This window comes from Calonectris borealis, chromosome W (assembly GCF_964195595.1).
Source record: "Calonectris borealis chromosome W, bCalBor7.hap1.2, whole genome shotgun sequence".
Taxonomy (NCBI): Eukaryota; Metazoa; Chordata; class Aves; order Procellariiformes; family Procellariidae; genus Calonectris; species Calonectris borealis.
The window spans coordinates 53,535,831-53,563,798 of NC_134351.1; the positions used below are offsets into that span (position 1 = coordinate 53,535,831).

The window sequence follows — 27,968 nt, forward strand, 5'->3', positions numbered from 1 at the left end:
GGCCCCTGGCCACTTTTAGTTGTTTTTCCACAGCTTCCCAATCATGCCAATTATCACGAGCCCAGTCATCCGAGAATTTGGGACTTGGACTTATTCCATGTTTTTGTAAGTAATACTTGCCATCCTGCCGACTACGCCAATTTGTCGCAAATGAGTGGTTTAGAGGTCGCTTAAAGAATCACCATCAAAGGTATTAGCAGGAAGTGATTTTAATAGGAATTTATAAAAGCGCGACTTAACAGAGTTCGATGGCAAGGTTCACTCTATCACTTACTACATGGATGAAGTATATAAAGGAAAATCATGTTGGAATTGAGTTGAAATGATTTATACAGAGACAGGATGGAAAAGGTGTCCTGGTTTTGGCTGGCATGGAGTTGATTTTCTTCCTATTAACTGGTATAGTGCTGTGTTTTGGATGTAGTGTGAGAATAATGTTGATGACACACTGATGTTTTGGTTGTTGCTAGGTATTGTTTACACTAGTCAAGGACTTTTCATCTTCCCATGCCCTGCCAGATGTGCAGGGGGCTGGGAGGGAACGTGGCCAGGACGGCTGGCCCAGCTGGCCAATAGGCTATTCCATACCATATGACGTCATGCTCAGCATATAAGGCTGGGTGAAGAAGAAGGAGGGGGGGCGTGCGGAGTGATGGCGTTTGTCTTCCCAAGTAACCGTTAGGCGTGATGGAGCCCTGCTTTCCTGGCGATGGCTGAACACCTGCCTGCCGATGGGAAGTGGTGAATGAATTCCTTGTTTTGCTTTGCTTGCGTGCGCGGCTTTTGCTTTCCCTATTAAACTGTCTTTAATCTCAACCCACGACTTTTTCTCACTTTTACCCTTCTGATTCTCTCCCCCATCCCACCCGGCGGGGGGGGTGAGCGAGCGGCTGCGTGGTATTTGGCTGCTGCCAGGTTAAACCACGACAAAAGGCTAAGGAGACCCTCCTGTTGAGTCACAAAATTCAGAGTAGACCCCCTTGCTTTCTAAACTCCTGACGGAGTCTAGACGCTTCAGGGCTGACCAAAAGTTAAAGCATGGTATTAAGGGCATTGTCCAAATGCCTCTTAAACACTGACAGGCATGGGGCATCGACCACCTCTCTAGGAAGCCTGTTCCAGTGTTTGACCACCGTCTCGGGAAAGAAATGTTTCCTCAAGTCTGAACCTCCCCTGATGCAGCTTTGACCCATTCCCACACGTCCTGTCACTGGATCCCAGGGAGAAGAGATCAGCACCTCCCTCTCCACTTCCCCTCCTCAGGAAGCTGTAGAGAGCAATGAGGTCACCCCTCAGCCTCCTTTTCTCCAAACTAGACAAAGCCAAAGTCCTCAGCCGCTCCTCACAGGACATGCCTTCCAGTCCTTTCACCAGCTTTGTTGCCCTCCTCTGGATGCATTCAAGGACCTTAACGTCCTTCTTAAACTGTGAGAGTCAGAACTGCACACAGTACTCAAGGTGAGGCCGCACCAATGCTGAATACAGTGGGATAATCACCTCTTTTGACCAGCTGGTTATGCTGTGTTTGATGCACCCCAGGATGTGGTTTGCCCTCTTGGCTGCCAGGGCACACTGCTGACTCCTGTTGAGCCTGCTGTCGACCAGCACCCCCAGGTCCCTTTCTGCAGGGCTCCTCTCCAGCCACTCCTCTCCCAATCTATACTTATGTCTGGCATTACTCCATCCCAGGTGCAGAATCCGGCATTTGGACTTGTTAAATCTCATGCCATTGATGATTGCCCAATGCTCCAATCTATCTAGATCCCTCTGCAAGGCCTCTTGTCCCTCAAGAGAGTCAACAGCACCTCCCAGTTTGGTATCGTCAGCAAACTTGCTAATGGTGCATTCAACTCCTGCATCCAGATCATTGACAAATATATTGAACAGAATTGGCCCTAGAATTGAGCCCTGAGGAACACCGCTGGTGACCGGTCGCCAGCCAGATGTAGCCCCATTCACTACAACACTTTGGGCCCTGCCCTTCAGCCAGTTCTTCACCCAGCGCACCATGTACCTGCTCATCCCACAGTTGGACAACTTGTCCAGAAGGATGCTGTGAGGGATGCATGACAAGACAAGCATGCAAGACAATTTAGCAACAGATGGTCCAGTAGATATTTTAGAGCTGCTTGGATACTGAGCCCACATGTAACACAAACTTATTTGTTCAATTTTACACCTCTAAATACAATCTGGGTGAAAAGTATCCAGGAACAGTATCAATAGCTCCTTACTCCTTCATTAGCTGCACTAAGAAGATACACAACTTTTGTTAAGGACAAAATCTCAGATATTTTCATTATTCAGAATTCACCACCAGTGTCGAAATAGGATCAAAAACATATCACACATTCATTTTCAGAGTGTCCTGGTTTTGGCTGGGATCGAGTTAAATTTCTTCCTAGTGCTGTGTTTTGGATTTAGTATGAGGAGAATGTTGATAACACACTGATGTTTTCAGTTGTTGCTAAGTACCCTGTAGTCAAGGACTTTTCAGCTTCCCATGCTCTGCCAGGTGCACAAGAAGCTGGGAGGGAGCATAGCCAGGACAGCTAACCCAAACTGGCCAATGGGGTATTCCATACCATATGACGTCATGCTCAGTATATAAATAGGAGGTGTGGTCCAGGAAGTAGTGATCGCTGTTTGGGCATTGCTCGGCAGGTGGTGAGCAATTGCATTGTGCATCACTCATTTTGTATATTCTACCATTATTATTATTATTATTATTATTATCCCTTCCTTTTCTGTTCTATTAAACTGTCTTTATCTCAATCCATGAATTTTACTTTTTTTTTCCCCGATTCTCTCCCCCATCCCACTGCGGGGGGTGGGAGGAGTGAGCGAGCGGCTGTGTGGTGTTTGGCTGCCTGCCAGGTTAAACCACAACACTATACCATTCAGAAGCATGCTTCCACAATCAAGGCATAGAATATGCATCTGTCTCTTCCCAGATTTCCTGCATGGTCTCTGTGCCTCACCTCCATCTACAAACACTTCTCCATTTCACTGAAATTCCCCAAGTTCTGGGTATAAAGTGCCCAAAGATTCATGGACACAGGCTATAGAGTAGCCTTCTACAACTGCTGTCCGAGTAATTTAGGTCTATGTGCTTCTTGACAGCTTCAAAATTTTACACTAAGGACAGCTGCATACCATATCAAAATAATTTAGGACAAGAAGAAATGAATCAACGTGAAATGTCTCACTTTAATGGGGAGAATCTGAATTGTCTAATATGGAATTAGTATACGACAGGCTATCGCTTTATAGTTGCCCTATAGAGAGCTTCCTAGAGCCTCTTTCACTTCAAATGTTTGGAAATAATGCATTAGAAACAATTTTGAAAATGAGAAGGCTGTAGTGCTCCTTTTCACATCTTTCTTACTATATCTCTGGTGTTCACTCCATATCCCTCTCTTCACTGCCTTGCTGAATGCACACCCCCACTCACGCCTGTCCAAAAGTTTCATCCTTCCAGATAACTGATATCTGCAGCCCACAGCATACTTATAAGGAGCACTCCCTGTCTTTGATTCTTTTCCTTTTCTATTCCAGTAACTTTTATCTCTGTCCTGGTCCCCTAAAGGTATCTGTAAACTTTGTCATTTGATAACCATCCAGGAATTTCCCCCAAATGATGGTGGTTATTCTTACTGGATTTACAAGTTACCTCTGTAAAGGATCCCAAAGACTGGATAACTAGAAGATGATATAAAATGATATTAAGGAATCCTACCACTTCAAGCTTCTGGCAATTCCCTCACCTTCCTTTGTCCTAAATCATTTGCAGCAGCTACATTAAAATCCTTCCTGAAAAGGAAGTTGATACAGCTTTTCAGAAGCTTAAAAAAAACCCTTCTTTTTATAAAAGCAATGTATACTTGGTTTATACTCCAGCTGCTTTTAAGTAGAAATAGAACATTACAGCTTCAGAAGTGACCCTAGGTCTCTAACTGTGACATCATTCTAGACAATTTTAAACATCCATTTAAGTTTTAAAGTGTTAATTGTAACATATTGCACTAAAAATTCAAATAAACTTTAAGTACATTTTATAAATCTAGTGTGTCTTTAAAGCTGATGTGCAAGCATATAAATTTCCCCACTAAGAACATGACAGAGGGGTTTTGTTTTCCAGCAGCAAAACTAAAAGAGTAAAAAAGTTGAAAGACGTACATTATCATTGAGACTCTCAATATTCCCTCTTTGGAATCATTAAGGAAAAAAGTTTTGAAAAACCCACTCCCAGGTATCTACCTTTCTGCTTTTCCCAGTTCTGTTTTGCTGCAGTCTTCATTTTCAGACCACTCTTCTTTGAGCTATCTGAGGCTGCATAATTACAGGACACTGTTGTTTAAAAAATTGAAATAAGTAAATTTGCATAAACACAATCTAAACCAGATATGGTTGTTTGTTTACCTGGGGAACAGTAACAGCATAAACTGTACCACATTTAGTGCCTCTTGCAGCATTTCTTCCCTTAAACATTGCAAATATAAACGTCTGCCGAGTTTGGTCACAAAAAATAAATTGTTAGTAATATTCACCCCTGCACTGCCTGCAGAGGCAACATAGTTAAGAGTCTAAGTTGATTTCTATTCCTTCTTGAGAGCAGCCCTGTGGAGAAGGACTTGGGGTACTGGTGGATGAAAAGCTGGACATGAGCCGGCAATGTGCACTCGCAGCCCAGAAGGCCAACCGCATCCAGGGCTGCATCAAAAGAAGCGTGGCCAGCAGGTCGAAGGAGGTGATTCTGCCCCTCTGCTCTGCTCTGGTGAGACCCCACCTGCAGTGCTGCGTCCAGCTCTGGAGCCCTCAGCACAGGAAAGACATGGACCTGTTGGAGCAGGTCCAGAGGAGGGCCACAAAAATGATCAGGGGGATGGAACACCTCTCCTCTGAAGAAAGGCTGAGAGAGTTGGGGTTGTTCAGCCTGGAGAAGAGAAGGCTTCGGGGAGACCTTATTGTGGCCTATCAGTACTTAAAGGGGGCTTATAAGAAAGATGGCAACAAACTTTTTAGCAGGGCCTGTTGCGACAGGACAAGGGGGAATGGTTTTAAACTAAACGAGGGGAGATTCAGACTAGATATAAGGAAGAAATTGTTTACGATGAGGGTGGTGAAACCCTGGCACAGGTTGCCCAGAGAGGTGGTAGATGCCCCATCCCTGGAAACATTCAAGGTCGGGTTGGACGGGGCTCTGAGCAACCTGATCTAGTTGAAGATGTCCCTGCCCATGGCAGAGGGGGGTTGGACTAGATGACCTTTAAAGATCCCTTCCAACCCAAGCTATTCTACGATTCTATGACCAAATTATTTACTAAATTCCAATGAGCTGAAGCAAAGGGATTAATAGCAGAAAACATACTGTGCCAATGTGGGAAAAAGACCCTGCTCGAACTCTCTGAATGCAGACTGAGTTTGTAGACCTGGCAACTGGAAGTTTTACTTATTTTAAAAGGCTTTTCCTTGAAAAATTTGATCATTTGATGTACATTTTATGGAGCAACAAAATACTATATGGTTAAAGAGATTTTAAGGTTGTATTTCACAGTAAACTTCAAAGGAAGTTTTATCTGTTTGATTACATACAAAATTACAAGGACACCAAAACCAAACAAAATCTTCTCATTCCTTTTATAATTTTTCTTTCTTTTTCACTGAGAAATAATATGACCTGACCGATTCTAGAACATGAGTGTACTGGTTTTGGCTGGGATAGAGTTAATTTTCTTCATAGTAGCTTGTATGTTTTGGATTTGTGACCAAAACAGTGTTGATAACACACCAGTGTTTTAGCTATTGCTGAACAGTGCTTACACAGAGTCAAGGCCTTCTCTGTTTCTCATGCTGCCCCAACAGTGAGTAGGCCGGGGGTGTGCAAGAAGTTAGGAGAGGGGACAGCTGGGACAGCTGACCCCAACTGACCAAAGGGATATTCCATACCGTATGACGTCGTGCTTAGCAATAAAAAGCTGGGGGGAAGGAGGAAGGGAGGGCGTTCGCAGTTATGGCATTTATCTTCCCAAGTAAACATTACGTGTGATGAAGCCCTGCTTTCCCGGAAATGGCTAAACATCTGCCTGCTGATGGGAAGTAGTGAATGAATTCCTTGTTTTGCTTTGCCTGCGCGCACAGCTGTTGCTTTACCTATTAAATTGTCTTTATCGCAACCCACAAATTTTCACATTTTTACCCTTCCAATTCTCTTCCCCATCCGACTCTGGGGGGAGTGAGTGACCAACTGTGTGGTGCTTAGCTGCTGTGCTGGTTTGGACTGGGATAGAGTTAATTTTTTCCATATTAGCTTCTATGGGACTATGTTTTGGATTCGTGCTGAAAACAGTGTTGATAATACAGGGATGTTTTAGTTATTGCTGAGCAGTGCTTACACAGAGTCAAGGCCTTTCCTGCTTCTCACACTGCCCCGCCAGCAAGTAGGCTGGGGGTGCACAAGGAGTTGGGAGGGGACACAGCTGGGACAGCTGACCCCAGCTGACCAAAGGGATATTACATACCATATGATGTCATGCTCAGCATATAAAGCTGGGGGAAGAAGAAGGCAGGGGGGACGTTCAGAGTTATGGCGTTTGTCTTCCCAAGTAACCGTTACGCATGATGGAGCCCTGCTTTCCTGGAGATGGCTGAACACCTGCCTGCCGATGGGAAGGAGTGAATGGATTCCTTGGTTTGCTTTGCTTGCGTGCATGGCTTTTGCTTTACTTATTAAATTGCCTTTATCTCAACCCACGAGTTTTCTCACATTTACTCTTCCGATTCTCTCCCCCATCCCACTGTGGGGGGAGTGAGCGAGAGGCTGTGTGGTGCTTAGTTGCCGGCTGGGGTTAAACCACGACAGCTGCCTACCGGGGTTAACCCACAACAATAAGTTATTATGTAATTTAAGATATCCTAAGTACTTGATTGTCCTGGTTTCGGCTGGGATCGAGTTAAATTTCTTCCTAGTGCTGTGTTTTGGATTTAGTATGAGGAGAATGTTGATAACACACTGATGTTTTCAGTTGTTGCTAAGTGCCCTCCTAGTCCAAGGACAGCTCCCGTGCCTACTGACTGAGCTAGGTACACAAGATGGGAGGGAACATAATCAGGACAGCCAGCCCAGCTGGCCAATGGGGTATTCCATACCATGTGACGTCATGCTCAGTATATGAAGGGTAGGCGTGATCCAGGAAGTACCGATCGCTACTTGGTTATCGGTCAGCGCGGATGGTGAGCAATTGCATTGTACATCACTCATTTTGTATATTCTATCATTATTTATTATCATTATTCTCCCTTTTCTGTTCTATTAAACTGTCTTTATCTCAACCCACGAGTTTTTCTCACTCTTACCCTTCCGATTCTCTCCCCGTCCCACTGGGGGGGCGGGGGGAGTGAGTGAGCGGCTGCGTGGTATTTGGCTGCCTGCCAGGTTAAACCACGACAGTCCTTTTTGGCGCCCAACGTGGGGCTCGAAGGGTTGAGATAACGATAGATCTGACCAAAGTGTGTTAAGGCAAAATTGTTATAAGCATCCATTATATTGATTGGTCACAATGTTGATGTATTGGCTGTCAAAGTTGTGGGGCTGGCTCTCAATGTTGGGTCATGTAATACCTTGCTTGCAGTATGTGTTCCCTTTTGTGCTGTTTATCATTATTCGGAACTGGGCCAAGATTATCATTTTGTTGCTGTTTTATGAGGTGATAAAATCGTTGGTCGTAAGTCTAATCTGGTATCTGTACTCGGCACTGCCGTCATTTCTGTACCTCGGGAACCACCTCTTAGAGATTATTGGTAATTGCACTTGCTTCTCCTCGGAGAATGAATTTAAGGGGGAGACGGGATGGGACACTCTCTCCCACTTGTTCATCTTCCCTTCCATATCGTCAGAAACTCCTTTTTCTTCTATCCTCTTCACAAAGATGTCCACAATATTCCCTGAGAATTTTGAATATCCTTGGGATGCTCAAACAAGCATGTTCATATTGCTATGTCTCCTGAATGTGGTTCAGGCCTTGTTTAGGGTTAAACAACTATTCAGGAATACTGTCCAGAGATCAACCCTCAGGAACAAGAAAAGAGGGAGGGCAAGCAGCGGTGCCTCATCGGGGCGGGCGGAGCGGCGAGTCTCGGGGGCGGCTACAGACACGGTGGCTACTCAAAACCCCACGACAGGCACTGCGGCTACTCCAACCCCCATGACAACCCCTGTGGCTACTCAAACCCCGGCAACAGTCACCGTAGCTTCTCCAACCCCTGCGACAGGCACTGCAGCCACTCAAGCTCCGGCAACAGGCACTACAGCTGAACCAGAGGACCAACCCTTGCTGGTATCCGTTGCCCCTGTACAGAAGAGGAAATCTTGGAAGCGGAGATCAGGTCGTTTAGAAAGGGATGATGAAAGAGCAGGGCCATCACAAGGAGGGGAGGAGGAAGAGGAAGAACTCATAAACGAGACGGAAACCACCCGATCCCTATCCCTGAGTGAGCTGCGAGATATGCGGAAAGATTTTAGCCGTCGTCCAGGCGAGCATATTGTTACCTGGCTGCTCCGATGCTGGGATAATGGGGCCAGTAGCCTGGAATTAGAGGGGAAGGAAGCCAAACAGCTGGGATCCCTTGCTAGGGAAGGAGGCATTGACAAAGCGATTGGAAAAGGGACACAGGTCCTCAGCCTCTGGAGGCGACTGCTGTCAGGCGTGAAGGAAAGGTATTCCTTCAAGGAAGATGTTATATATCGCCTAGGCAAATGGACCACTATGGAGAGAGGTATCCAGTACCTGAGAGAACTAGGCGTGCTGGAGGTGGTTTATAGTGACCTGAACGACAACCAAACGCCCAAAGATCCAGATGACGTTCAGTGCACGCGACCCATGTGGCGGAAGTTGGTACGGAGTGCACCAGCATCATACGCCAGTTCGTTGGCAGTACTGTGCTGGAAAGAGGAAGAAGCACCAACGGTGGATGAGGTGGTTAGCAGACTTCGGGATTTTGAAGAAACTATCTCCTCCTCCCTTGTCTCGGCTGTAGAGAAACTGTCCCGAGAGGTCCAGCAACTCAAAGAGGATAGGTCCTATTCTCCACCTGTACGGACCAGTATCTCAGCCATTAGGAGTCAGCGTTTTTCTCCTCAAGAGAGAGGATATCGAAAGTACACACCACGGGGCACCCTGTGGTTTTACCTGCGTGACCACGGAGAGGACATGAGGCAGTGGGATGGAAAACCTACCTTCATCCTCGAGGCACGTGTACGTGAGTTGCAAGGAAAAACAATCACACAAGGGGGTTCTCTCAGGAAAAATGCTGCTCCACTTTTCAGGAAAACCCTGTCTCACAACGGTCCAGTTTCCAGTGAACAGTTCCCCAGACAGAGTAGAAGGGCTGATCTTACTTTGGACTGTAATGAAGAAATTCTTGACTCACGTTTGCAAGAAGTGAGAAGCGGATACTATGACCAGAACTAGAGGGGCCCTGCCTCCGGCCAGGTGGAGGAAAGGGACAACCGGGTTTACTGGACTGTGTGGATTCGATGGCCTGGCACATCAGAGCCACAGGAGTATAAGGCTCTCGTAGACACTGGTGCACAGTGCACCCTAATGCCATCAAGCTATAAAGGGGCAGAACCCATCTGTATTTCTGGAGTGACAGGGGGATCCCAAGAGTTAACTGTATTGGAGGCCGAAGTGAGCCTAACCGGGCATGAGTGGCAGAAGCACCCCATTGTGACTGGCCCAGAGGCTCCGTGCATCCTTGGCATAGACTACCTCAGGAGAGGGGATTTTAAGGACCCAAAAGGGTATCGGTGGGCTTTTAGTATAGCTGCCCTGGAGACGGAGGAAATTAAACAGCTGTCCACCTTGCCCGGTCTCTCAGAGGACTCTACTGTTGTGGGGTTGTTGAGGGTTGAAGAACAACAAGTACCAATCGCTACCACAACAGTGCATCGGCGACAATACCGCACCAACCGAGATTCCCTGATCCCTATCCATGAGCTGATTCGTCGACTGGAGTGCCAAGGAGTGATCAGCAAGACTCGCTCACCCTTTAATAGTCCCATATGGCCAGTGCGAAAGTCCAATGGAGAGTGGAGACTAACAGTAGACTACCGTGGCCTGAACGAAGTCACGCCGCCACTGAGTGCTGCCGTGCCGGACATGCTAGAACTTCAATACGAACTGGAGTCAAAGGCAGCCAAGTGGTACGCCACCATTGACATTGCTAATGCCTTCTTCTCCATCCCTTTGGCAGCAGAGTGCAGGCCACAGTTTGCTTTCACTTGGAGGGGTGTCCAGTACACCTGGAACCGACTGCCCCAGGGGTGGAAACACAGCCCTACCATTTGCCATGGACTGATCCACACCACACTGGAACAGGGTGAGGCTCCAGAACACCTGCAATACATTGATGACATCATCGTGTGGGGCAACACAGCAGAAGAAGTTTTTGAGAAAGGGGAGAGAATAATTCAAATCCTTCTGAGGGCTGGTTTTGCCATAAAACAAAGTAAGGTCAAGGGACCTGCACAGGAGATCCAGTTTTTAGGAATAAAATGGCAAGATGGACGTCATCAGATCCCAATGGATGTGATCAACAAAATAACAGCCATGTCCCCACCAACTAGCAAAAGGGAAACACAAGCTTTCTTAGGCGTTGTGGGCTTTTGGAGAATGCATATTCCAAATTACAGTCAGATCGTAAGCCCCCTCTATCAAGTGACCAGGAAGAAGAACGACTTCAGATGGGGCCCTGAGCAACGACAAGCCTTTGAACAAATTAAACAGGAGATAGTTCATGCAGTAGCGCTTGGGCCAGTCCGGGCAGGACAAGATGTGAAGAATGTGCTCTACACCGCAGCCGGGGAGAATGGCCCTACCTGGAGCCTCTGGCAGAAAGCACCAGGGGAGACTCGAGGTCGACCCTTAGGGTTCTGGAGTCGGGGATACAGAGGATCCGAGGCCCGCTACACTCCAACTGAGAAGGAGATATTGGCAGCATATGAAGGGATTCGAGCTGCTTCGGAAGTGGTTGGCACTGAAGCACAGCTCCTCCTGGCACCCCGACTGCCGGTGCTGGGCTGGGTGTTCAAAGGGAGGGTCCCCTCTACACATCATGCAACCGATGCTACGTGGAGTAAGTGGGTCGCACTGATCACACAACGGGCCCAAATAGGAAACCCCAGTCGCCCAGGAATCTTGGAGGTGATCACGAACTGGCCAGAAGGCAAAGATTTTGGCATATCCCCAGAGGAGGAGGTGACACGTGCTGAAGAAGCCCCACTGTATAATAAACTACCAGAAAACGAGAAGCAATATGCCCTGTTCACGGATGGGTCCTGTCGCCTTGTGGGAAAGCATCGGAGGTGGAAAGCTGCTGTATGGAGTCCTATACGCCAAGTTGCAGAAACTGCTGAAGGAGAAGGTGAATCGAGCCAGTTTGCAGAGGTGAAAGCCATCCAGCTGGCCTTGGACATTGCTGAACGAGAAAAATGGCCAGTCCTTTATCTCTATACTGACTCATGGATGGTGGCAAATGCCCTGTGGGGGTGGTTGCAGCAGTGGAAGCAGAACAACTGGCAGCGCAGAGGTAAACCCATCTGGGCTGCCACGTTGTGGCAAGATATTGCTGCCCGAGTAGAGAACCTGGCTGTAAAAGTACGTCACGTAGATGCTCACGTACCCAAGAGTCAGGCTACTGAGGAACATCAAAATAACGAGCAGGTGGACCAGGCTGCTAAGATTGAAGTGGCTCAGGTGGATCTGGACTGGCAACATAAGGGTGAATTATTTATAGCTCGGTGGGCCCATGATGCCTCAGGCCATCAAGGAAGAGATGCAACATATAGATGGGCTCGTGATCGAGGGGTGGACTTGACCATGGACGCTATTGCACAGGTTATCCATGAATGTGAAATGTGCGCTGCAATCAAACAAGCCAAGCGAGTAAAGCCTCTTTGGTATGGGGGACGATGGCTGAAATACAAATATGGGGAGGCCTGGCAGATTGATTATATCACACTCCCACAAACCCGGCACGGCAAACGCTATGTGCTCACCATGGTGGAAGCAACCACCGGGTGGCTAGAAACATACCCTGTGCCTCATGCCACTGCCCGGAACACCATCCTGGGCCTTGAAAAGCAAGTCCTATGGCGACATGGCACCCCAGAAAGAATTGAGTCAGACAACGGGACTCATTTCCGAAACACCCTCATAGACACCTGGGCCAAAGAGCATGGCATTGAGTGGGTCTATCACATCCCCTACCACGCACCAGCCTCCGGGAAAATTGAACGATACAACGGGCTGCTAAAGACAACACTGAGGGCAATGGGTGGTGGGACATTCAAGCATTGGGATACACATTTAGCAAAAGCCACCTGGTTAGTCAACACTAGGGGGTCTGTTAATCGAGCTGGCCCTGCCCAATCAAGACTTTTACGTACTGTAGATGGAGATAAAGTCCCTGTCGTGCACATAAGAAATATGCTGGGGAAGACAGTCTGGGTTACTCCTGCCTCTGGCAAGGGAAAACCCATCCGTGGGATTGCTTTTGCTCAAGGACCTGGGTGCACCTGGTGGGTGATGCGAAAGGATGGGCAAGTCCGGTGTGTACCTCAAGGGGATTTGATTTTGGGTGAAAATAGCCAATGAACTGAATTTTATGATGTCAATTGTTATATGATATTGTATATCATTATTTCTATGGTTGCTATCAATGGTATAGCAGTGAAAATCACCCAGATTAATGAAGAATGAACTAACTCCAATGAAACCGAGCAAAGTGCAATGATGATAGAACTGGACGAGTGCAGCAGTACCGAAATGAGAACTGGCTTCAGGATGCAACAGCCCAACACCACACACCATCCTTCTGGCCCTGAAAGACTGTTATGACAGATGGAGGCCAAAGTTGTGGACTAAAAGAACTCAATGGACATTTATATATATTTATGTGTATATATGTATGTATATGTATTATATGTATATATGTATGTATATGTATTATATATGTATATATATAAAAAGATAGTGGTGATTAATTGAAAGGTATCGAAAAATGTGAGACCTAAGCATAACGTAAATGGTATGGAATAAGGGGTGGATACTGTCCTGGTTTCGGCTGGGATAGGGTTAAATTTCTTCCTAGTGCTGTGTTTTGGATTTAGTATGAGGAGAATGTTGATAACACACTGATGTTTTCAGTTGTTGCTGAGTGCCCTCCTAGTCCAAGGACAGCTCCCGTGCCTACTGACTGAGCTAGGTACACAAGATGGGAGGGAACATAATCAGGACAGCCAGCCCAGCTGGCCAATGGGGTATTCCATACCATGTGACGTCATGCTCAGTATATGAAGGGTAGGCGTGATCCAGGAAGTACCGATCGCTACTTGGTTATCGGTCAGCGCGGGTGGTGAGCAATTGCATTGTGCATCACTCATTTTGTATATTCTATCATTATTTATTATCATTATTCTCCCTTTTCTGTTCTATTAAACTGTCTTTATCTCAACCCACGAGTTTTTCTCACTCTTACCCTTCCGATTCTCTCCCCGTCCCACTGGGGGGGCGGGGGGAGTGAGTGAGCGGCTGCGTGGTATTTGGCTGCCTGCCAGGTTAAACCACGACATTGATCACTTTTCCTATTATTTAAAATAATATGGTTCAGACAGAACAGAAGGGCTTACATCAAACAGACTAAATAGAAATAAATATTTAAACTGGTATAAAGTTCAAAGAGGGAGAGTGTGCAAGAGAAAGAGCGAGAGAGAGATCTAAATACTGCAGAAGATCATTTTGGTGAAATGAAGCATGATACGAGCAGCGTACAAGGAGACCAATTTTACTGTCTTCAAAGGATAATCAAGAGGCCCTCATATTTGTAAAACATTACTGAAGATTTTACACTGCAGTAATTTCACATAAGTATTATGCACTTCAGAAATTCCTCTTGTATTTTAATACATCTCTTAAGTCTGATCAGCTTTTCCATATCTAAAGTACTTACTTGATGTCAATTTTCAAAAATACGATAGTTTTCAGATATAATTAACATCATCTAATTTAAAATCTAGCTAGAATAAGTGTTTGCCAAAACATTTAAGGAGCACTACATTCAATAAAAAGTCACGGTGCTTATACGCATGCCCCATGAAGACCTACTTATCAGTGTCCAAGAGCTCTGTATTTTACAGTATTCTGTAGCGCCTTTCCTCAGAGGATGTCAAAGCAGTTAACAGCATCCTGGGCAAGCATTAATCTAAGTAAAATATTCCTTAAGTCGATCGTTTTTTGCAACAATGAAGCAGATTCTTCCCAAAAAAAAAAAAAAAAATCCAAACCAAAAAATCAACACCCTCCCCAAAACCTCACATGCAAAACACCAACAACCCACTATCCAAAACACATACTTCACAAATTAGAGAAACCAGGGACTACAGTTTGTACCTATTTGCTATTTAGAAAACACCTAAGTGTTGCAGCCTGCAGTAAACCCCATAACCTTCAGGTATTCTGCTTGAACCACTACATCAATTAACATAATCTCCTCTGTCTCTCTCCCTGTCTCTCTTTGAGTTTTCCTTCTCTCTCACTATCTTTTGCGCCTTTGCTCGCTGTTTCCCTCTCTCACTCTATCTCCCTAACACTCCCACTCTCTTGCTGTCTCTCTGCCTCTGTCTCCATCTCTGAATTTTGTCTCACTCCCTGTCTCCCTCTTTCTCTCTCTCTCCCCCTGTCTGTCTGTCTCTCAGTTGTTCAGTCTCTTAGTTTCTCTCTAGTTCTTGCTCAATCGGTGGCGCGCGCTCTCTCTCTCTCTCCCTCCATATCTATCTTTCTCTGGCTCACTCATGCCATCTCAGTCTCTCTCGTTCTCGCTACCTTGCTCACTCGCACTCGCTTGCTCTCGCTGTCTCATGCTCAGTGTGTCGCCTGCCATCTTGTGCCTGCTCCCATCATCTTGCGCTTGTTCTCACGCGTGCTACTGACACCTTGCACTCATTTTCTCACCTGCTTGCACTTGCTCGCAGTCACACTCTCACACTTGTGACTGTGTCACACTCTTGCTGCCTCACTCTTGCTCCATCTAGTGATCACTATCTTACTCTCTCTCCATCTCTCGCGCTCACTCAAACGTGCGCTCTCGTCTCACTCACTGTTTTACCAATCGCGCTCGCTCCAGCTCACTTCCGCAGTCTCACACTTGCTCACTGTCTCTCTCTTGTGCTCGCCTCCTCTTGCATGCTGTCTCACACTCGCTGTCTCATGCTCGCTCGCTGTCTCACCCTCTCTCACTCAGTCTTGAACTTGCCATCTCGCTCAATCTCACTGTCTTGCCCTCGCTGACTTGCACTCGCTCTCTCTCACAGTCTCGCACTCATTCTGTCTCACAACTGCTGTCTCACTTGCTCTTGCCATCTCACGTTCCCTCTCTTCCTCTTTTGCTCGTGCTCTTTTCCTCCCTCTCTTGCCTGCTGCCTCCCGGTGTCTTGCTTTAGCTGCCTCGCTCTCGTTCTCGATAGTCTCTCCCCCCTCCCTTGCTCTCCAGTATGCGCTCATCTCCTTCTCTCGTTCCAGCTCGTCTTCTTACATTCATCTCCTCTCTCTCTCCCTTGTGCTTGTATCCTCGTGCTCTCCTTTGTGCTCGTCTTGTTCCTCTCCCTCGTGCATTCATCTTCTCTCTCTCATCTCCTCCCTCTCTTGATTGTGCTCGTCCCCTCCCTGTCGCTAGTCTCCTCACACTCTTGCTCACACTCGTATCCTCGCGTTCATTTCCTCAAGTCTCATGCTCGCATTCATCTCCTGGCGCTCATCCCCTAGTGCTTGCTGCCCCACGCTCGCCGTCCTGCGCTCGCCTCCTCGCTCCCTTCCCTGCACTCACCTCCTCATGCTCACCTCCTCCCCCCAGTCCATCTCCTCCTTGCGCTCACCTCTTTGCCCCCTCGCCTCTTGCTCTCGCTTGGCTCCTCGCCCCTGCTCGGCTTGCCCCTGTTGCTTGCCTCCTCGTCCCAGCTTGCCTCCTCGCCTGCCTCCTTGCCCACTCACTTGGCTCCTTCGCCTGCCTCCTTGCTCCCACTCACCTCCTCACCCACTTGCCCCTGCTTAACCCCTCACCCCCTCGCTCGCCTCCTCATCCCCTGCCCCCTCGCGCCCCTCTGCCCCCTTGTGATTGTTTGTTCCCTAATCCCTGCTTGCCCCCTTGCCTCCTCGCCCCCCCATTCGCCCTCCCCCTCTCGCTCGCCCTCTCACCCCCCCTCGCTCTCTTGCTTGCCCTCGCCCTCCCGCTCACTCATGCCTTCTCGCCCTCCCTCGCCCTCTCGCCCACACGCTCACTCGCCCCCTCTTGCTCGCCCTCATGCCCTCCCTCGCCCTCCCTCGCCCTCACCCTCCTGCTCACTCACACCCTCTCACCCTCCCTCATTCTCCCCCCTCTCGCCTGCCCTCGCCCTCCTGCTCACTCGCTCGCTGTCGTGGTTTAACCTGGCAGGCAGCCAAGTACCCAGCTGAAACCAGGACACTCGCCCACGCGCCCCACTCACTGTTGCTCTCTTGCCCCCGCTCACTCACCCTCTCGCTCCCGCCCTCCCTCTCGCACCCTCGCTCCCGTTCTCCGACTCATGCTTGCTCCCTCCCTCACTCTCGATCTCGCACAGCTGCACCCTCTCTCCCTCTCCCGCCAAATGCTCACTCTCCCGCTCACTCTTGCTCTCACTCACTCTTGCTCTCCCACCCGCGCTCCCCTGCTCGCGCACTCGCTCACTCTCCCGCCCACGCTCGCTTTCCTGCTCTCACTCCCGCTTCCGCTCGCTCTCTAGCGCTCGCTCCCTCATGCCTTCGCTCGCTCACCCTCGCTCGCTCCCGTGCTTCTGCCCCCCTTGTTTGCACTCGCACTCACCTCACTCGCTCCCTTGATCTCTCTCCCTCCCTCTCTCGCCCCCTTGCGCTCCCCTGCTCGTGCTTGCCTGCACATTCTCGCTCCCCCTCTCTTGCGCTCCCCGTGCTCTCGCTCTTGCTCCCTCCCACTCCTGCTCACTCACTCTCGCACACTCTCCCTGGCTTGTGCTCGTTCCCTTCCACCCACCCCCGCTCTCTCACCTGCCCGCCTCCTTGCTTTCTCGCTCTCCCTCTCGCCCACCCTCTCTCTGACTTCATTTAAATGAATGCTAAGAAAGGCAGAGGAGGAATGGATTTTACCCTATATTTCTTAACAGCAATATTTCCTTCCTTCACCATTGTCCAGCCACGCAGGAAAATAAGCCTTAAACAGTATCAGACGTCATGACATTTCCAGATTTCCACCTGCTTTTTGGCAGATCTTAGAGCAACAGTTTAGGTCCTCCTCACTCTCACCCTCCCCTTCCTTTCTCCCTCTCTACAGTTCAAACATATAAAGGCTCTTTTCAAAGACTTCAGACAGATTTAAGATTAAGGATAGGAAAATGTCTCTATGATAGTCTAGATCAGACTCTTTCACAGCTAAACCAAGATGGTAGTTAATTCCTTAATTCTCACTGGGCTTAGTCCAACAGCACTAATTTAAAAGAAGCTAAAACAAAAAAAAAGAAAATTGAACAATGTATTGAATTATGCACAAAACAGTTTCAATACTCATACTTACAGGCTGAGGCTGTTCTGCAATACAGCAGTTGAAACACAACCAGAACTCACTCATAGTTTACAGTCTGAAGTGCAAACACAGATGAAAAGCAGGATTCAATCTCTGCAAAACTGTCTCCAGGTAGCAAGTTCTTTAAATAGATTTATTTATAATGGTTCCAGTGTGAAAAGTTTCTCTGTTGAGCTTTTCTCCAAAGAAAAGTCAGTCCCAGGATAAACAGGTTGAAGATAATTTATTTTGGAGTCTTCTTTCAGAAGACTGGTCCCAGCACCACACAAGTGTTACATATGCTTCTTTGATCCCTAGCGTTATGTGAACCTGAAAAGAAAGAAGTACGTTACATCAGAAAGAAAGATGATACAGAATCTCATACTCACAGACAGCCGCCCACGCCAGTGATTTCTTGATAATATCTTGAACTACAGAGTGGAGAGACACTAGCAAACAATTCACATGCTTATTTCTTTTTAAGAGCCATCTCTTAAAAGCGCAGGAGCAGGCAATTCCAAAGTGTCGGAAGTCAAGCAAGGGGGGCAGAAGGCCAGCTCGGCTGAGCAGGGATCTTCTAGAACTTAGGCGGAAAAGGAAAGTGTATGGACATTGGAAGCAAGGACAGGCAACACGGGAGGACTACAGAGATGCTGGTCGCCATTGTAGGGAGAAAATTCGTGCAGCCAAAGCTCGATTAGAGTTCAAGCTGGCCAGTACTGTGAAGGACAACAAAAAGGGCTTTTAAAAATACGTTAACAGCAAAAGGAGGATCAGACATAACATTGTTCTGTACTTGATGAGGTCGGTCACCTCACAAATAGGGACATAGACAAAGCAGAGACGTTTAATGCCTTCTTCGCCTCTGTCTTCAACACCGATGATGGGCCCTGGGACCCCCGGAGCCCTGTGTTGGAAGACCGTGACTGGGGGGATGATAAACTCCCAGCCGACTCTGAACTTGTTCGAGACTTGCTGCTCCAGCTGGATGCACATAAGTCTATGGGGCCGGATGGGATTCATCTGAGGGTACTGAAAGAGCTGGCCAATGTCATCGCGGGACCTCTCTCCGTTATTTTTCAACAGTCTTGGTAGTCTGGAGAGGTCCCAGTCGACTGGAAGCTGGCAAATGTTGTCCCAGTTTTCAAGAAGGAAGACCCTGGTAATTACAGGCCTGTCAGTCTCACTTCAGTGCCTGGTAAAATTATGGAGAAGGTTATTCCGGGAGTTATTGAAAAACACTTGAGAGACAATGCAGTCACTGGTCATAGCCAGCACGGGTTCACGAGGGGAAAGTCCTGTTTAACTAACATAATTTCCTTTTATGACAAGGTCACCCATCTAGTTGACCAAGGGAAGTCAGTAGATGTGGGGTTTTTTTTATTTTAGCAAAGCTTTTGATAGTGTCTCTCACAGTATCTGTCCTGGTTCCAGCTGGGACAGGGTTAACTTTCTTCCCAGTAGCTTGGGGGCTGTGCTGTGTTTTGGGTTCGGTGTGAAAGGAGCGTTGATGGCCCATTGATGCTTTGGCTGTTGCTGGGTGATGCTTGCACCGGGAGGGGGGAGCACAGCCGAGGTGGTGGACCCAGCTGGCCAATGGGGTATTCTATACCATGTGACATCATGCTCAGTATAAAAACCAGGTGTGTGGGGGGGCTCGCCCCCTGTTCGTGACACGCGGTCGGCGGTCGGTGAGCGGTTGCGTTGTGCATTGCCTGCTTTGTGTATTCTGTTATTGTTGTTGTTCTCATTGTTATTCTTACTGTTCTACTTAGTTTTATTTCAATTATTAAACTGTTTTTATCTCAACCCGGGAGCTTTCCTACTTGTGCCCTCCCGATTCTCTCCCCCATCCCACCGGGGGGGTGTGATTGAGCGGCTGCGTGGCGTTTATTTTTGCTGACTGGGGTTAAACCACGACAGTCCTTTTTGGCGCCCAACGTGAGGCACGAAGGGTTGAGATAACGACAGATTATTTAGAGCATATTAAGGAATTTATATCTGGTAACATATTAATTTGTTCTGCACCATGCTCTTGTTTTTACTGTACCTGTTAAAAATTGGAGTTGGGTTTTGTAGTCTGTTGTTCTCTGCCGTGATTAACGATGTTTTGCCTGGGAGATTTGTTACTAAAACACTGGCATTGGGGGTTATTTGGTATTTGGGATTCGTAATGAAGCCGTTTCTGCATTTCGGGTACCACCTCATGGAGACCATTAGCAATTATACCTTTTCCTCCGAGAGATTTTTTATGGAGGAAATAGAGAATGGCACCCTCACTACCTTCCTCTATGATGTCATCTCCTTTGTTAAAATAACTTGCCAGTACCTTGAACATCCCTGGGTAGTTAAGATACATCTATTGGTACTCCTTGGGAATATTGTTTTGGTTTTATCCAAGGTTAGTAAGCAATTTAAGAATGTCATCCAGAGATCTGCCCCAAGGCTGGATAGTTATGAGTGGAAAGGCGAGTGGGATAGCATGGGCAAATGCCTAGGACGGTGGGCACCCCCAGTGTTCTGGAACTTTACCCCTGAACAAGTGCAGAACCCTGAAAAATTAGTAGAATATTTGGAAAAGGTATGCTGTCACCCTGGCCATTCTAGGGAGACACAAATCACTACAATGTGCTGGGGCCTGGCCCATGCCTACCGAGCCCTGTATAACACCACTCAGAACCCCCAAGGGGAAGGAAACGTCTCTGCAGCTGATGACAAAGCAACAGGCCCTGTGGCTACTCCACCCCTCACGGCAAGCACAGCGGCTCCCTCACCCCCCAGGGCAGGCACGGCAGCTACTCCGCCCCCTGCGACAGAGAACCAACCCATGCCGGTATCAGTCGCCCCTATACAAAAAAGAAAATGCACAAGAAAATCAGCCCGTCTAGTAAGGGATGAAGATGAACCAGGGCCATCACGAGAACAAGAGGAGGAGGTGACGCGTGCTGAAGAGGCCCCACCATATAACAAACTACCAGAAAACGAGAAGCAATATGCCCTGTTCACTGATGGGTCCTGTCGCCTTGTGGGAAAGCATCGGAGGTGGAAAGCTGCTGTATGGAGTCCTATACGCCAAGTTGCAGAAACTGCTGAAGGAGAAGGTGAATCGAGCCAGTTTGTAGAGGTGAAAGCCATCCAGCTGGCCTTGGACATTGCTGAACGAGAAAAATGGCCAGTCCTTTATCTCTATACTGACTCATGGATGGTGGCAAATGCCCTGTGGGGGTGGTTGCAGCAGTGGAAGCAGAACAACTGGCAGCGCAGAGGCAAACCCATCTGGGCTGCTGCGTTGTGGCAAGATATTGCTGCCCGAGTAGAGAACCTGGCTGTAAAAGTACGTCACGTAGATGCTCACGTACCCAAGAGTCAGGCTACTGAGGAACATCAAAAAAACCAGCAGGTGGATCAGGCTGCCAAGATCGAAGTAGCTCAGGTAGATCTGGACTGGCAACATAAAGGTGAATTATTTATAGCTCGGTGGGCCCATGACACTTCAGGCCACCAAGGGAGAGATGCAACATATAGATGGGCTCGTGATCGAGGGGTGGACTTAACCATGGACGCTATTGCACAGGTTATCCATGAATGTGAAACATGCGCTGCCATCAAGCAAGCCAAGCGAGTAAAGCCTCTCTGGTATGGGGGACGATGGTTGAAATACAAATATGGGGAGGCCTGGCAGATTGATTATATCACACTCCCACAAACCCGACAGGGCAAGCGCCATGTGCTCACCATGGTAGAAGTAACCACAGGATGGCTGGAAACATATCCCGTGCCCCATGCCACCGCCCGGAACACCATCCTGGGCCTTGAAAAACAAGTCCTATGGCGACATGGCACCCCAGAAAGAATTGAGTCAGACAACGGGACTCACTTCCGAAACACCCTCATAGACACCTGGGCCAAAGAGCACGGCATTGAGTGGGTCTATCACATCCCCTACCATGCACCAGCCTCCGGGAAAATCGAACGATACAACGGGCTGCTAAAGACAACACTGAGGGCAATGGGCGGTGGGACATTCAAGCATTGGGACACACATGTAGCAAAGGCCACCTGGTTAGTCAACACCAGGGGATCTGTCACTCGAGCTGGCCCTGCCCAATCCAAACCCTTACGTACTGTAGAGGGGGATAAAGTCCCTGTCGTGCATATGAGAAATATGCTGGGGAAGACGGTCTGGGTTGCTCCTGCCTCTGGCAAGGGAAAACCCATCCGTGGGATTGCTTTTGCTCAGGGACCTGGGTGCACTTGGTGGGTGATGAGAAAGGATGGGCAAGTCCAGTGTGTACCTCAGGGGGATTTAATTTTGGGTGAAAATAGCCAATGAACTGAATTGTACGATGTTAGTTATTACATAGTACTGTATGTCATCACTTCTATGGTTACCATATGCCATATTAACAGTATTACAGTAAGAATCACCCAGATTAATGTAGGATGAACTCCGATGAAACTGAGCAAGGTGCAACAATGATAGAACCGGACGAGCGCCCAGAACTGGCCTCCGCATGCAAGAGCCCAACACCACACACCATCTCTCCTGCCCTGCAAGACTGTTATGACAGGTGGAACCCGAAGTCATGGACTAAATGAACTCAACGGACGTTTTAGAGGGATGGCCCATGGACTAAGGGAATGATATCTCTGTGTGTGTATATATCAAAAGGCAGGGAAAAGTAGCGGTGACTAATTGGAATGTATGGGAAAATGTGAGACCTGGGCATGATGTAGATGGTATAGAATAAGGGGTGGATATTGTCCTGGTTCCAGCTGGGACAGGGTTAACTTTCTTCCCAGTAGCTTGGGGGCTGTGCTGTGTTTTGGGTTCGGTGTGAAAGGAGCGTTGATGGCCCATTGATGCTTTGGCTGTTGCTGGGTGATGCTTGCACCGGGAGGGGGGAGCACAGCCGAGGTGGTGGACCCAGCTGGCCAATGGGGTATTCTATACCATGTGACATCATGCTCAGTATAAAAACCAGGTGTGTGGGGGGGCTCGCCCCCTGTTCGTGACACGCGGTCGGCGGTCGGTGAGCGGTTGCGTTGTGCATTCCCTGCTTTGTGTATTCTGTTATTGTTGTTGTTCTCATTGTTATTCTTACTGTTCTACTTAGTTTTATTTCAATTATTAAACTGTTTTTATCTCAACCCGGGAGCTTTCCTACTTGTGCCCTCCCGATTCTCTCCCCCATCCCACCGGGGGGGTGTGATTGAGCGGCTGCGTGGTGTTTATTTTTGCTGGCTGGGGTTAAACCACGACAGTCTCCTTCTGGACAAAATGTCCAGCACACAGCTAGACAAGTCCATAATACATTGGGTGAACAATTGACTGATGAGTCGGGCTCAAAGAGTTATAGTAAATGGGGTTACATCAGGCTGGCGGCCAGTCACCAGTGGGGTTCCCCAGGGCTCACTTTTAGGGCCAGTGCTCCCTAATGTTTTTATAAATGATCTGGGCGCAGGAATCGAATGTACATTAAGTTTGCCGACGATACTAAACTAGGAGGAGCTGTGGACTCCCTCGAGGGTAGAGAGGCCTTACAGAGAGATCTGGATAGACTAGAGAGCTGGGCAATCACCAATCGTATGAAATTTAACAAGAGCAACTGCCTGATTTTGCACCTGGGACGGGGTAATCCTGGCTATACATACAAATTGGGGGACAAGAGGCTGGAGAGCAGCCCCCATGGAAAGAGATCTGGGGGTTTGGGTTGATGGCAAGTTGAATATGAGTCAGCAGTGTGCCCTGGCAGCCAAAAGGGCCAACCGTGTCCTGGGGTGCATCAAGCACAGCATAGCTAGCCGGTCGAGGGAGGTGATTGTCCCACTCTGCACTGCACTGGTGTGGCCCCACCTTGAGCACTGTGTGCAGTTTTGGGCGCTTCAATATAAGAAGGACATCAGAAGTGTGTCCAGAGGAGGGCGACCAAGATGGTGAGAGGTCTCGAGGGCAAGACTTATGAGGAGCGACTGAGGTCACTTGGCTTGTTCAGCTTGGAGAAGAGAAGGCTGAGGGGTGACCTCATCGCAGTCTACAACTTCCTCAAGGGGGGCAGTGGAGGGGGAGGTGCTGATCTCCTCTCTCTGGTGGCCAGCGATAGGACACGTGGAAATGGAATGAAGCTGCGTCAGGGGAAGTGCAGACTGGACATTAGGAAAAGGTTCTTCACTGAGAGAGTGGTCGGTCACTGGAACAGGCTCCCCAGGGAAGTGGTCACGGCTCCAAGCCTGTCAGAGTTCAAGGAACATCTGGACGACGCTCTTAGTCATATGGTTTAGTTTTAGGTAGTCCTGCGAGGAGCAGGGAGTTGGACTCGATGATCCTTATGGGTCCCTTCCAACTCAAGATATTCTATGATTCTACAGTGACTAGTGAAAATGGCATATACCAGAAATTCAAGTGAGGCTGAAATTCTCTAACTTCTGTTAGGTGAACCAGCATCAAGAACTGGCATCCAATTTTCCAGCAATCATCTATGTTTGATCTATTCCTAATTTTCACTGTCTTAATGGAAAATGACAACTGACCGTACACCCCTTTAACTTCTTAAGGAATTCTGCTTATTGACACTTCATATTTCTCAATGGAAAAATTACCCAGTCCATTCACAGAGCAAGGTAGCAAGGTTGAAATATTATTTGACCACAATCTTGTAGCACAGCTGTGTCCTAGTTTCGGCTGGGATAGGGTTAAATTTCTTCCTAGTGCTGTGTTTTGGATTTAGTATGAGGAGAATGTTGATAACACACTGATGTTTTCAGTTGTTGCTGAGTGCCCTCCTAGTCCAAGGACAGCTCCCGTGCCTACTGACTGAGCTAGGTACACAAGATGGGAGGGAACATAATCAGGACAGCCAGCCCAGCTGGCCAATGGGGTATTCCATACCATGTGACGTCATGCTCAGTATATGAAGGGTAGGCGTGATCCAGGAAGTACCGATCGCTACTTGGTTATCGGTCAGCGCGGGTGGTGAGCAATTGCATTGTGCATCACTCATTTTGTATATTTTATCATTATCATTATTATTTTCCCTTTTTTTCCCTGTTCTATTAAACTGTCTTTATCTCAACCCACGAGTTTTTCTCACTCTTACCCTTCCAATTCTCTCCCCGTCCCACTGGGGGGGCGGGGGCAGTGAGTGAGCGGCTGCGTGGTATTTGGCTGCCTGCCAGGTTAAACCACGACAAGCTGTCAAGCAAAGATATGCTTTTCTAAATCTAGATAAAAAAGCATTTCCGTATTCTGAAAACTTCACACCTTAACTAGAACTATAGATTTTCCAGAAATCTTTGTTGGAAGTACCCTGATAGGTATTCTTTGAAATAATATTGACATTTTTGAAAAGTTGAAGGGACGGGTTCAAACTAGTTACTGAAGCTGCTCTGAAAGCCATGTTTATCTTACCAGGCCAGATGCACTTGCAGAAGCCCTCTTCCTCCCTTCCCCCTAGCAGGGCAGGCACTTCTAGGAACTTTGGCAATGCTTTTAATGCACCAATTCTCTTTTGTACTCTCAGATCCCAAGAAACCCGATTTGCAAGTAACTGCCAGACAAAGCACTACATCGGCTGAATAAGGCTGAAAACCTTTTTTCACTTCCTCATAACTTTCCCATAGCTCACCCAAAATGCTCCATGTTTAGTTTCAAGTTAAGAATAAAAACATTGAAGAAACTTCTTCAAAGTTTAAGTTATACTTTTTTGTGCATTTTTAAACACTAAAAGCATAGGTCTTGATTCTGTACAGTGACCCATTTTATTCATGTCCTTTCCTTTATGATAAGGTTTTGAACATTATGGCTTAAGTTGCTTATACTTAGAGATTTTCTTATAAGGGTTTTATTTTGTCATCATTGGTCATTTGGAGTAATTTTTTTTCCTCCCTACTTATATTGAAATAGTTTTCATTATTTCCTTAAGTAACTCAAGAATAGACTATACTTCAAAAATTAAGCTCAAAACAAATTCATAGCCATGAAGGACCATCATATTATGAGAATGTGTTGCTTCTGAATGAAGTTTCAAAGAATACTGTAAATGGTGCAGCAGGATATCCTTTTATACACAAGGAAAGAACAACAACTTTACCAAATAAAAAATACACATCTATCTACCAGATTTTGTTTTATTATTTTAAAAAAAATATTTTGAGGAAAAAAACCTACTCCATAACATATATAGAAAAATAGCCAAGTGTCCTGGTTCTTTGGGAGCTATCTTTTGGAAACTATTAATAATTACACTTTTTACCTCTTCTCCTCGGAGAGCCAATTTACAGGGGAGACAGCTTCCTATACCTTCCCCTTCTCCAGGCTGATTGCAACAGCTCTTGAGGATTTTGAATATCCTTGGGATGTTCAAACCAGCACGTTCCTATTCCTATGTCTCCTGAATGTGTTTCAGGCCTTGTTTAAGGTTAAACAACTATTTAAGAATACCACCCAGAGATCTGCCCCAAGGCTGGATAGTTATGAGTGGCAGGGTGTGTGGGATAGTATGGGCAAGTGGCTAGGACAGTGGTCACCTCCAATGTTTTGGAGCTTCACCCCTGAACAAGTGCAGAATCCTGAAAAACTAGTAAAATATTTGGAAAACGTATGCTGTCACCCTGGCAATTCCAGAGAGACACAAATCACTGCAACGTGCTGGGGCCTGGCCCATGCCTACCGAGCCCTGTTCAACACTATTCAGAACCCTCAAGGGGGAGAGAAGGTCTCCGGATCTGATGACAAAACAATGGGCACTGCAGCTACTCTAACCCCCGCGACGGGCACTGCAGCTACTCCAAACCCCACGATGAGCACTGCGGCTACTCCAACCCCAGCAACAGGTACTACAGCTGAACCAGAGGACCAATCCTTGCTGGTATCAGTCGCCCCTATACAGAAGAGGAAATCTTGGAAGCGGAAGTCAGGTCATTTAGAAAGGGATGATGGAAAAGCAGGGTCATCACGAGGAGGGGAGGAGGAAGAGCAAGAACTCAAACGAGATGGAAACCACCCGATCCCTATCCCTGGGTGAGTTGCAAGATATGCGGAAAGATTTCAGCCGTCGTCCAGGCGAGCATATTGTTACCTGGCTGCTCCGATGCTGGGATAACTGGGACAGTAGCCTGGAATTAGAGGGGAAGGAAGCCAAACAGCTGGGATCCCTTGCTAGGGAAGGGGGCACTGACAAAGCAATTGGCAAAGGGATACAGGCCCTCAGCCTCTGGAGGCGACTGCTGTCAAGCGTTGTCGTGGTTTAACGCCAGCCAGCAAATAAACCCCATGCAGCCGCTCAATCACCCCCCACCTCCAGTGGGATGGGGGAGAGAATCGGGAGGGCACAAGTAGGAAAGCTCCCGGGTTGAGATAAAAACAGTTTAATAATTGAAATAAAACTAAGTAGAACAGTAATAATAACAATGAGAACAACAACAATAACAGAATACACAAAGCAGGCGATGTACAATGCAACTGCTCACCGACTGCCGACCGCATGTCCCGAACGGCAGGGAGCGAACCCCCCAAACACCTGATTTTTATACTGAGCATGATGTCACATGGTATAGAATAGCCCATTGGCCAGCTGGGTGCACCACCCTGGCTGTGCTCCCCCTCCCCGGTGCAAGCACCACCCAGCAACAGCCAAAGCATCAATGGGCCATCAACGCTCCTTTCACACCGAACCCAAAACACAGCACACCCCAAAAGCTACTGGGATGAAAGTTAACTCTGTCCGAGCCGGAACCAGGACAGTATCCACCCCTTATTCTATACCATCTACATCATGCCCAGGTCTCACATTTTCCCATACATTCCAATTAGTCATCACCACTTTTCCTGCCTTTTGATATATACACACACAGAGATATCATTCCCTTAGTCCATGGGCCATCCCTCTAAAACGTCCGTTGAGTTCATTTAGTCCATGACTTCGGGTTCCATCTGTCATAACAGTCTTGCAGGGCAGGAGAGATGGTGTGTGGTGTTGGACTCTTGCATGCGGAGGCCAGTTCTGGGCGCTCGTCCGGTTCTATCATTGTTGCACCTTGCTCAGTTTCATCGGAGTTCATCCTACATTAATCTGGGTGATTCTTACTGTAATACTGTTAATATGGCATATGGTAACCATAAAAGTGATGACATACAGTACTATGTAATAACTAACATCGTACAATTCAGTTCATTGGCTATTTTCACCCAAAATTAAATCCCCCTGAGGTACACACCGGACTTCCCCATCCTTTTGCATCACCCACCAAGTGCACCCAGGTCCCTGAGCAAAAGCAATCCCACGGATGGGTTTTCCCTTGCCAGAGGCAGGAGCAACCCAGACCGTCTTCCCCAGCATATTTCTTATGTGCACGACAGGGAC

General features: G+C 47.6%; 1 protein-coding gene across 1 annotated transcript in view; it reads right to left on the minus strand.

Annotated features, from left to right (window-relative positions):
* Positions 1 to 27,968, minus strand: part of LOC142074759 (CDC42 small effector protein 2-like) — a 115,272-nt gene that overhangs the window by 28,870 nt on the left and 58,434 nt on the right. Inside the window, exon 3 of the mRNA XM_075135631.1 lies at positions 17,620 to 17,937. Coding sequence (XP_074991732.1) covers positions 17,620 to 17,673 — 54 coding nt within the window. The 5' untranslated portion in view covers positions 17,674 to 17,937. The remainder of the gene's footprint in view (positions 1 to 17,619; positions 17,938 to 27,968) is intronic.